The sequence below is a fragment of the Alexandromys fortis genome, unplaced genomic scaffold (assembly GCF_014885135.2).
Source record: "Alexandromys fortis isolate MF-2015 unplaced genomic scaffold, M_Fortis_MF-2015_v1.1 scaffold_44, whole genome shotgun sequence".
NCBI classification, from domain to species: Eukaryota; Metazoa; Chordata; class Mammalia; order Rodentia; family Cricetidae; genus Alexandromys; species Alexandromys fortis.
Window position 1 is genome coordinate 8,235,642 of NW_026067921.1, and position 11,868 is coordinate 8,247,509.

Genomic DNA, 11,868 nt, shown 5'->3' on the forward strand with positions numbered 1-11,868 from the left:
GGTAAGCACACCTTGGGGTGCTTACAAACATCATTAGAAATGGGCTAGTCCAGGTGCGAGAATTAGCCTATAAGGGCTAGAGTATGGGCCAAGCAGTTCTTTAAATGAATACAGTTTGTGTGTTGTTATTTCGGGCATAAGCTAGCCAAGCGGCCGGGGTGTTGGGGACGCAGCCCCGCCGCTCCTATTTCAACAGAAGTAAGCTGGTGTACTCGCTTTTATAGCTAACAAAATAGACTTCAACTATAATCTAATCCAAAGAATTAAGTAAAGATGCTACATACCATTAAAGCATATGGGATTAAAGATAAACAAAATAGGAAACAATAGGTTTCTCATAGTAAAAGGAAACCAAGATGAGACATGTATTTTAAATAGTCAGAAAAACCCTTGCAAAATAGCATAATTACTAAAAGTCCTTCCACCAAAAAGGCCAGGACCAAACACTTTTGGCATATTTTGGCATACCTGCTATTCAAAGAAAAGTTAAACACATACTCATCCAGTTATTCCAGAAAGTAGAAACAAAGGATCATTAACAAATTTATTTTATTAGTCCAAAATTACAATTATAGCTAAATCACAGACAAAAATATTATGAACACTGATGCAAAAATACTCATTATATAATTACAATCTGAATGCCATAATATTCCATGATTTTTACCATGACAAACTATGCTTTGTCCCAGATATGTAAGGATGGTTCAATGTACAAAATTCAAAAAATCTAATTGACCATATGTGGATGGTTGTCTTTACTCTCCTTCAGTGGAAACATTAAAGCTGTGAAATGTGTTTTCATTCCTGGTGCATCTACATTTTTTGTCATCTGCCTGGAGAAGGCTATTGCAGTCTCCCATCATCTTTAATCTTTGGACAATGTGGCGACAAGATACCCTAAAGGATTTCCTGCCCAACAACCATAATCTTTCTTACTTTTATTGTGGAGACTCAATTCAAATTTCTGATGGTGATCTTGATCCATCAGCCCTCCTAACACTGTTATTTCTTTCTCAGCCCGTTGTATTAAGGACATCAAAAGCTCAAAATGGCTTCGGAGAAGTCTGAGCTTCCATTGCATGGGATATTAGTTGTGGCTCCATTGAGAGGTAAGGCCTCCACACCAACTTCACCCTGAAAAAAAAACTTCCAGACCAAAAGGGCCTAAGGCCATGGGAATGGGAAGCAAAGTTTTCCCCCAGGAGTCGCTAGGGGAGATAGTGAGAGGAGCCATTCCCTTTTCTGCCTGGACCAATGGACATGGGCTAAGGAGAAAGCTGCCCCCTGCAGAACCCTGACCCAGCACTGGAGGCTGATGGTACTTCTTTAATTTTTCCTTGTGTCTTGAAATGTCCAGTCCATCTTTCTGTCCTGACATGTGTTTCAGGAAGTTGGGGAACACGGGAATATCAACTGAACACATCATAATGAGATGCAATAAGCATAGGCACAAGCTCTCATATCAAGGCTGGGGGAGTCCACCGGAAGGAAGAAAAGGTTCCCAAGATCAGACAAACAGGTCAGAGACTCCCCACAGTCCCACTCTTTAGGAGTCCCACAAAAACCCCCGAACAAAACAACCACAGTGTGCATACAGAGGACATAGTGCTGACCCATGCATCTGTGTGATTGCCTCTTCAGTTGCTGTGAGTCCCTATGATCCCCGTTTATCTGATTCTGTGAACCCTTTACTGCCATCAGCCATTGGAGAAGGCTAACCGATGACAGCTGGGCTAGGCACCAGTCTCTGAGTACAGCAATTTCTTAGGTATCGTTTCATTAACATTTGTGTGTGTGTGTGTGACTGTGAGGACCCTGCACAAACTTCCACAGCTGAGCAGGACTGGGCTTCTTCTAACAGAAAGACCACTGGAATCCACAAAGTGATTCTATAATTTTTATTCCTTTTCTATTGTATTGGGGTAAAATTTTGTCTACATAACTGAACATGGGTCCTCTACAAGAAGAACAATTGCTTTTGCCCACTGAGTCATCTCTCCAGGCTCCACAAACCGAGTTTAAAGGAAAAATGTCTTCATTCTCTTCCCCTTCTCTCATAAGAAAACATTCACGTTTGTTTTCTCCTTTGCTCTGAGCCCTTGATCATATGTTTTGCACAGTCCTATCCACACAGGTTTCTCCAAAGAAACCCTGTTGGGATGTGCTGGGGGCATTAGCTAAACTGAATCCCAGTTTCCAAATCACTGGACAAAAATCAAACCAGTACAGCAGCAAAGGAGAGGTTGCACAGAGTCCATCAGAGTTCATCATGGTTGCTCACGCACCCTGCCATTCTGTAGCACCAAAAATAAAAACCTAGAGATATAGGGGTACAAAGTGACAACCAGAAAAGCAAAGCAGCCAAGCCACTAGAGACGTCTGTCTTTCCTGTCTTAAGGCTGGGTGACTGTAGAAGAAGCAGATTATTAAGCCTCTCGCATCCCATTTTATATTACCTCTAGTGCTGGGATTTCCTAGGCTAGGATGGATGGAAGGTGTGAACCACCACCACCTGGGCTTGTTACTGCATTGATCTTGTTTAGATTAAGGTGCCTTTAAACCCACAGAGATCCGTGTTACTCTGTCTAACAAATCCTGGGATTAAATGTGTGTGTCACCATTGTCTGATCTCCAGTGGCTTCAGCTTTACTTCTGGTCTTCAGGCAAGATTTATTTATCAAAATACAAATAATAAACCACTACAATATTCAAGGCATTAATAAATGTATCAAAGCACTATTAAACCATGATGTCTTTCCCCGGAGTTGCTGTAATTGCTCCATGTACCCCACAGTCTGCCCAGGAGCCATCGGTATCAACACTGACCACTGCTTCTGGGATACACATATAGGGTACCGGTGACAGTTTCCTGGGATTGCTTCTGACGTTTCAGAGGGGGTTCCAGTAGATTGCATTGAGCAGAAGCCAGGGAGCTGTATGCTTCAGCCACCAAGTGGGGGCGTGAATCCACCATTAACTTCCAGCTTGCGGTCTGAGAGACCTCGGAAGCATGAGCTGTAATAAAATTCAGCACCTGTGTTTTCAGGTGCCCTGTGCTGTGGCGGTCAGCCAGGCAGAGAGCGTAGGCAGCATTCTTCACAGAGAGGTCCCTGCAGACAGCACTCTCGCACATGACCTTCAAACGCTCCAGGCCATACTTGTCAGCAGCTGCCAGCACAGAACCTGCTATCCTGTGGAGGACTGGTTCCTTCCCGGTGTAAATGAAGTCCATCATCGCCTTGAAGACTTCAGGTTTCAGGTCATGAATCTCAAATCGATTCTTTCTGCTCTCCTCCGTGTCGTGTTCAAACATGGCTCTGAAAACTGGAGAGCGAGCAGCTAAGATGGCCTTGTGAGCCCGGAATTCCTGGCCAGCTACCACCAGGCAGCAGTCTGTGAAGCTCGAATTCTTCCACAGCTCTCCTAGATCATCTCCTAATGGGCCTTTGGGAACCTGGCTTCTAGGCTCTGTGCTTTCGTCAGGGATACTGTAGGAGTATGGCACCAGGATCCCCATGCAGAGGAGGGTGAAGTGGTCGTCAGGGAGAAGATCATGAGAATGGTCCAGGAGGAAATCTCGAAGAATGAACATTTTGTAACCGCTTTGAGAGCCTGGCAGGAAATTAAAGTCTTTCGCGCTAGTCACAGGTTCGTTATTTTTTCCTTTGGCATTTACGATCCAAAACTTGAAACGGACGGCAAGGGGACTCTTTGGAGAGCTCAGCAACTCGAGGTAAACTGACAGGTAATCTGAGCTTTCTTCATCGACCCCCTTAGGGTGAACTCTCAAACACCATTTGTCATTGTCCCTCATTGAGAAAGTTGGGCTTCTAATACTGTCCCTCATTTCCTCCAGAATAAAACGGAAATTGTGGATGGTCCACTTGCAGGTAAAATTCGGGATGTTGAACTGTTTATAGCCCCAGTTCTTATTTATGATGTCCCATGACATTTTTTCTAGAGGTAGTTTGAAGGTTAAACTGGATCCAAAATGAAAAACTATGTCTTCTTTTGCCCTGTAGGATACAATAATAGGCATGATATATATTTTTAGCTTCTGTTTCTCCTCTGTTCCCTCTTCTAGGAGCCAGAAAACTCGAGTCTCTGAAATTATCCAGATTTCAATTCTACTTTTAGTGTGGGTAGACTAGGCTACAAGGTTCTAGCACTTCTTTTTTTTTCTAGATTGAATCTTAGGTCAGTGGATTTCTAATTTTGAGAATCATACACAACGTTTGATAATTTACAACATTTTATATACTCATCCAAAATTTTGCACAGTCATTCTCTAATGTAACAAAACATACCCAAGTACTCTCTCTATAAACAAAGTGATTCATTAGAATGACTTAGGGCTGCAGTCCTTCTACTCCCACAATGGCTACCTGTGAAGGGAGAGTCCAAGAATCCAGTACTTACTCAGTACAGGAGAATAGACGTGCCGAATGGTCTTCAATCTATGCTGGAATTGGGATGAAGAATTCTCTAATGCCAGTGAAGGAATGGTCTCGCTGGAAGGTGAGGACAAGCAGGCTATGAGCAACTGCTTCCTCCACGTTTTTTTTTTTATAGGCTCCCAGGAGGCAGAAGGCGTGGCCCAGCTACAGGTGTGTCCTTCAGACTCTAGATATGGATTAAAGGTGTGTTCTTAAGGTCTTGAGATAAATGTTCACGTTTTTCTGCCTCCAAAGTGTGTCTGTGAAGTGCTGTACCTACTTCAACTTAAGCAAAAACATTTCTCACAGTCGTGCCGCCTGTCTTAGGATTATAGTTAATTCCAGGTGTAGTCAAGTCAGGAGCCAAGAACAACAATCCCAAGAGAATTTGCTTACTAGGGTCAATCTTTATAAATAAGGGAATGGTGTCCATTCCTACACAGCTGTTATTACTCTTCTCATGTTTTTATATGAATTCCTCCCGTACACACGATCTGGGAAGAGAGGCTTTTCTTACCCCGTCAGTGTTCACAACAGGAAGGTCAGGGTGGAAGAATTCATATAAGGAGGCAGGAAGTAGAGCCAGTCAGGATTCTCTGAAAGTGGCTGTCTTCCTTCCTGCTTTTTATTCCATTCAGACTCACAGTCCCTGGGATGGCTCCACTAAATTTATTGGTGGTCTTTCTGGTCTTCTTCAGTTAACCCTCCTTATACTCTCTTCCTGATCCACTTAGGAGTGTGCTATGAGAAAATTCTAATTACTTCTCATTTCCATCAATCAGACTGCCGAGATTCAGGGTCTCATTACCTCATAATTTTCCTCCTCAGTGGTGAGTTCTGTTCTTTAACTTTGAACTTCCATGCTTACCATGCTGGACCTTAAAGGTGAGAGAGTATTCTGGTTTCTAAAGGGTGCAGAATATTTTCAACAGTTACTGAAGAAGGGACTTTGAGATGCTTCCCTGTCACCTTAGATTGCGATCTGTAAAATGCTCCCTACATCTATTATGTGTCTCGAACTCATCATGTCTGTAGGGACACACAAAGCCTAGAGGACAGGAAAATAACATCAATGATTCAATTCTGTTAACAATACCCAGCCTAGCTCTCCTGGAAGTCTGGCTCCCATGCTACTCATCCCCCAAGGTAGGAGAAATCAATCAATTGGTTTTGAGCTCCTAATTTTGTATGTGGGTAACTAAATAACATCAGTGACTCTTTTCTATTTGGGTTTGGGACAGGGTGGCACATACCCCTTCCCTCCAATGTGTGATTTGAGTGATGGTAGGCAGTCAGTGCAGGACCCTCATTTGTGAAAGAAATTCTTTACATTGCTGTAACACCCGATTCCGGTGTTACACCCTCGGTACAGTTCGCGCGCAGCTGTACCGAATGCGAGTCCGGGCAAGGACCTAGAGATTGAACACAAGACACAGAGACCAGGGTCATTCGATAGGAGATCAAGCGAATGCCGTTTATTCAGACTTGGGGAAGCCCTTATCTACCTAACTGCAGCGCAAAGATCTCTCCGCCCAGGCAGGTGGGAAATTACCATATTAACAATGGAGAAGATTCCCTGTAGCTAATCATCCAGGCGGGGCAGGGATAGCAGGAAACACACGGGAAGCTTAGTTAACTGATTATAAACTGTCCCCACCAATGCACCCCAGGAATAAGGGAGACCAGGGGCCCACACATTGCCAGCCTGGGTTTCCCAGGAGCATGCTCCTGAAGAGAACAGCAGATTTTCATGGGGAACCTAGAGTTCCCTGTGGTTCAAGTACAGGATTTGTTCTTATAGAGAATTATTCTCAAACTCTAATACAGAGCTACAGTACTGAAAACAGCCTGGTATTGGCATAATAACAGACAGGAGGATCAATAGAACCTAGTAGAAGACCCGGATATCAATTGAACAGCTTTGAACACCTGATTTTTGACAAAGAAGCAAAAAATATCAAATGGAAAAAAGAAAGCATATTTAACAAGTGGTGCTGGCATAACTGGATATCAACATGTAGAAGAATGAAAATAGACCCATATCTAGCACCATGCACAAAACTCAAGTTCAAATGGATCAAAGACCTCAACATAAAGCCAGCCACGCTAAACCTTATAGAAGTGAAAGTGGGAAGTACACTTGAATACATTGACACAAGGAACCACTTCCTAAATATAACTTCAGCAGCACAGACACTGAGAGAAACAATTAATAAATGGGACCTCCTGAAACTAAAAGGCTTCTGTAAAGCAAAGGACACAGTCAACAAGACAAAACGACAGCCTACAGAACGGGAAAAGATTGTCACTAACCCCACAACAGACAGCAGTTTGATCTAGAAAATATACAAAGAACTCAAGAAATTGGACACCAAAAGATCTCATAATCCAATAAAAAAAATGGAGTACAGACCTAAACAGAGAATTTTCAACAGAGGAATCTAAAATGGCTGAAAGACACTTAAGGAAATGTGCAACAGCCTTAGTCATCAGAAAAAGACAAATCAAAACAACTCTGAGATTCCATCTTAGGTCTGTAAGAATAGCCAAGATCAAAAACACTGATGACAACTTATGCCGAAAAGGGAACACTTCTGCATTGCTGGTGGGGATGCAAGCTGGTACAACCCCTTTGGATGTCAGTGTGGCGATTTCTCAGGAAATTAGGAAAGAAGCTTCCTCAAGACCCAGTAATACCACTTTTGGGGATATATCCAAAGGATGCTCAATCGTGCCACAAGGTCATGTGCTCAGCAATGTTCATAGCAGGTTTGTTTGTCATGGCCAGAACCTGGATACAACCTAAATGCCCCTCAACCAAAGAAAGGATAAGAAAAATGTGGTACATTTACACAATGCAGTATTACACAGCAGAAAAAAAAATAATTACATCTTGAATTTTATAGGAAAATGGATGGAGCTAGAAAACATTATTTTGAGTTAGGTAACCTAGACAAAGAGAAAATATTATTACTTGTACTCACTTATAGGTGGCTTTTAAACGTAAAGCAAAGACAACCAGCCTACAAATCACAATCCCAGAGAATTTAGATAACAATGAGGACACTAAGAGAGACTTACATATATCTAATCTATATGGAAAGTAGAAAGTAGAAAAGACAAGATCTCCTGAGTAGATTGGGAGTACGGGGACCCTGGTGGAGGTCTGAAGGCAAAGGAGAGAGGCACAGAGGGGAGCAGAGAAAAATGTAGAGCTAAATAAAAATCAATAAAAAATAAAAAATAATAATGCCTCTGCTTGCTTCTACCCAACAGAGTCCCCTGGACAAAATACTGCTACCAAAAAATCCATGCTTAACTCTGTTCTTTTGTGTTTAGGATTCCTTTCCAAGCTTTCCCAGACTTTCTGTAGATGTAGTCAGCTCTATATTTGCAGGTCAATCTTAGGGGAGGCTCTTGTTTGTTCCTCGCTGCTTAGAGCTGAAATAATCACTCTGAAATGATATAGCTTAAGAATATTTCTAGCTTGATCTTATATCCTAAATTACCTCAATTCCATCAATCTGTATATCTCCACATGGCTGTGGCTTACTGGGTAAAGTTCCATCTAGCATCTGTCTCTGGCAGGGCTACATGGCTTCACACCTACTCTGCTTACTCTCTGTCTCTCTCTGTCTTCTTACCTGGCTTTACTCTGTTAAGCCATTGGCTGAAAGCAGCTTCTTTATTAACCAATGGCAATAAAACTTATTCACAGCATACATCACCTCCCACATCAGATCTCTTAATTATCTATCCAAATCCCAAAGTGTTTTCAGTGTAGATAGTCTAGGCTACCATGGGCTGTTCTATCACTTCATTTTTTTAAAGATTGAATCTTAGGTCAGTAGATACCCAACTTTGCCGGTTACACACACCTTTTGATCATAGGAGACATTTCATACACTTATATCAAAAATGTTTTACCTGGGTTCTCTGCAGTAACAGAACATATCGAGTGACTCTCTCTCTCTCTGTATGAACAAAGGAGATCCACTAGAATGACTTAGGGCTGCAGTCCTGCTAATCCTACAATGGCTACCTGTGAAGGAAAAGTACAAAAATCCAATTCTTACTTAGTCTAGGACGTTAGATATGTTGGCTTGTCTTCAGTATATGCTGGAGTTCTGAAGAATTTTCTAATAGCAGTGAAGTAATAGACTTGCGTCAAAGTGATGGCAAGCAGGCAAAGAGTAATATCTTCATTCTTCCATGTCCTTTTATAGGCTTCCAGAAGGCAGAAGGTACTGCCCAATTAAAGATGTGGCTAGAAACCTCAAGACTCAAGACATGAATTAAAGGTACATGTCTTCAGGCCTGGACATCCGGATTCAATGTTTGTGTCTTTCTAACATCTGTATTTGAAGTGATCTACCCACTTACACTTAATGAAAGCCTTTCTCACAGTTGTGCCCTCTATTTTAGGATTTTAGTTAATTCCAGGTGTGGTAAGGTGGGAAGCAAGAATATCCATCACAGGTGCATTTTGCTTATGGGGGTTAATCTTCCATAAGTAAAGGAACGGTGTCCATTCCTACACAGCTGTTATTACTTTTGCCATGTGGTTATTATAAGTCCCTTATAATATGATCTGGGAAGAGGTGCTTTTTTTTTTTTACCCTGTCAGGAGCCTCAGTGTTCCCAACATGGAGGTCAGGGTGGTAGATCATGTATGGCGGCTGGGACCAGAGGCAGCCAGGATCCTCTGAAAGTGGCTGTCTTCTCTTAGCTTTTATTCCATCCAGACTCACAGTTTCCGGTATGCCTCCACCAATATTATTGGTTGCCTATTCCTTTCCAACTCAAATAATCCTGATTGAAAGCAGTCTTCCTGATCCACTTTGGGGTGTGCTGTGAGACAATCTTAAATACTTCCCAATTGCTTCATGCTGCCTGCCAAGGTTCAGCTTCTTAATACCTCATAACTTTCATCCTCACTGGTGAGTTCTGTCCTCTTTAAACTTTGAACTTTCATGTTACTCTTCAGGGCTTTAGAAGTGAGAGAGTATTCTGGCTTCCAAAGGGTGCAGAATATATTCAGGAGTTACCTAAGAAGGGGTTTTTGAGGCAGTTCCCCTTGTAATAAAATCTATAAGTTGCTCCCCAGATCTACCATCTCTATCCAAACCAGCATGTCTGCAGGGACTCTTTAAGCCTAGAAGACATGACAATAACTTCAGTTATTTAATCAACTCAACAATTCCCAGGCTAGCTCTCCTGAAAGTCTCTCTCCATGGTCGCTCCTCCCTCACAACAGGATAAATCAATTGACTGATTTTGATCTCTGAGTTGTTGGTTCCTCAGTTAGAAATCTATTACAGTTGGCTAACTAGTAGCATCAGTGACTCATTCTCTATGTAGGTTTAGAGTCAGGTGGCGGGTACCTCTTCCCTCCAGTGTGTTTGGTAATGAAAGTTGACAATCAATGCAGGACCCCAAATTTGCAAAAAACAAACAGTTTACATTTTAGCCCAGAGCTCCCATGAGCATGCTGCAACTTCTCATGGGGGACCTGAAACTCCCGTGGAGCTGAAGTACAGGATCTGTTCATATAGTTTCTTCTTCCGGGAGTGGGATAGGTGGTGCTTTTACTTCAGGTAGATGATTATCAGGTGGATAGTGCACAGTCAAATGATTCAGGTCCAGATCAGGTGAATACACAATCTTAATCAGCAGTAGTGTCCTCATGCATGATAAAGCTACTGTTCATTACAGGAAAATCAATGTTGCCTGGAGATCATAAAGAGGATGGCAGAGGCCCACTGGATATTTGGATTTATTTATTTATTAATTAGAACATTCCTTAGGCATCAAAGAGCCGGTAATGGTGGTGCTCATATATAACCTGGGAGGATGAGGTGAGTGGGATGTAGGATCAGGGCAAGTAGGGTCATGCAAGAAGGTCTTACAACAAATACTAATCAAAAGGATATGTGTGTGTGTGTGTGTGTGTGTGTGTGTGTGTGTGTGTGTAGTGGGAGCTTCGGGCCTCTTCCCACAGCCTGGCTCCTGGCCGCTTGGCTAGCTTATACCCCGAAATAAGAACACACAAACTGTATTCATTTAAACACTGCCTGGCCCATTTCTATTAATGTGTATAACACCGAGGTGCGCTTACCAGGAAGATTCTAGCCTACGTCCATCCTGGGTCAGAGCTTCATTGTGTCTGCCCGGGAGAGGGGAGCATGGCCTCTGAGCTCACTTCCTCTTCCTCCCAGCATTCTCTTCTGTTTACTCCACCCACTTGTTTTTTAACCTATCAGGGCCAAGCAGTTTCTTTATTTTTTAACCAATGACCTTCCTCCATCATTTCCTCTTTTTCTGTTTAAACAAAAAAAAGGAAGGCTTTAACTTTAACATAGCAAAATTACATATAACAAAACAGTTATAAAGCAATTACAGTTACAATATTTACATCTACTTTATCTTTTATCATAACAAAGAAAAACAACTATAACTATCTATCTATTCTTCAACTCCATCAAAGACCCCAGAAGGATATAATATTACCTAAGTAAATGAGAAGTAAGCAACTTACAAAACCTTAGAAATCACAGAGACATCTCACTGCCTGGACAGTCACCCAAAGTTCCTCTGTACCGTTGGGGCATCCATCTTCAGCCTATAGGCCAATAGTTTCCAGCAGACATTTCTATGAAGCAGAAAATTTCAAAGGCAGTTCAGTCACTATCTGCCGTGTCCTGCAGAATGTCTCGCAGACTCCTTCAAGAATCAGGAACCCTGAAGAATCATCTCACCTTTAAGCAAGTTCAGCAGTCCCTTCTCTGTGGGTTCTTTGTGTCCAGTTTATGCAACAGTCCAGGCAAGAGCAGTTTCTTGCCCAAATGACTATCCAACTCCATAAGGATCCTCTTCGATGCCCATCTTCCTCTCGAAGTAGAGGTGCTGCCAGGAGCAGACATGTCTCATTGTCATGAAAAACCCCAAGTTATTAAAACATTAAATGCCATATTCTGCAGTCTTTGAAAGATATGAAGAATGCCTATATAACTGAAACGTATCTCTATAGATCTAGAAAATCTAACTAACATGACTACAAGCTTTACTATTATCGATGATTATCCATTAGCAACCTATATTTCCTATTATACATTACATTTTAAATGAACTACACAATCACAATACCTTAATCAAGATCAGAAATACATATACATATAACAAGATTGACTTTAAAATCCATACCAATGTAAATTATTCATAGCTATATCATATCCCCTTTAAATGTAAAAGAACATTTATAAACAATATTTGGGGACATGGGCGCAGTTTTTTCTCTCCAAACTGCTTCCTGCTGAATGGGGGCATCGTTAATTAGGTTTTTCATGGTATAATCTGTGTGCCAGGGTCATCTCAGTTGGCATTTGAGTGAAGTAATGTCGGGCTATTTTGCCCCCAACTCAAGCACGTA

At 41.9% G+C, this 11,868-nt stretch overlaps 1 protein-coding gene across 1 annotated transcript; it reads right to left on the minus strand.

Annotated features, from left to right (window-relative positions):
• Nucleotides 1–1,252: 1,252 nt before the first annotated feature.
• On the minus strand, nt 1,253–4,000 carry LOC126501122 (speckle-type POZ protein-like). Its single transcript, XM_050141620.1, has one exon. It carries the CDS (start codon nt 3,953–3,955, stop codon nt 2,819–2,821), a length of 1,137 nt encoding a protein of 378 aa, XP_049997577.1. The 5' UTR covers nt 3,956–4,000; the 3' UTR covers nt 1,253–2,818.
• Nucleotides 4,001–11,868: the final 7,868 nt, after the last annotated feature.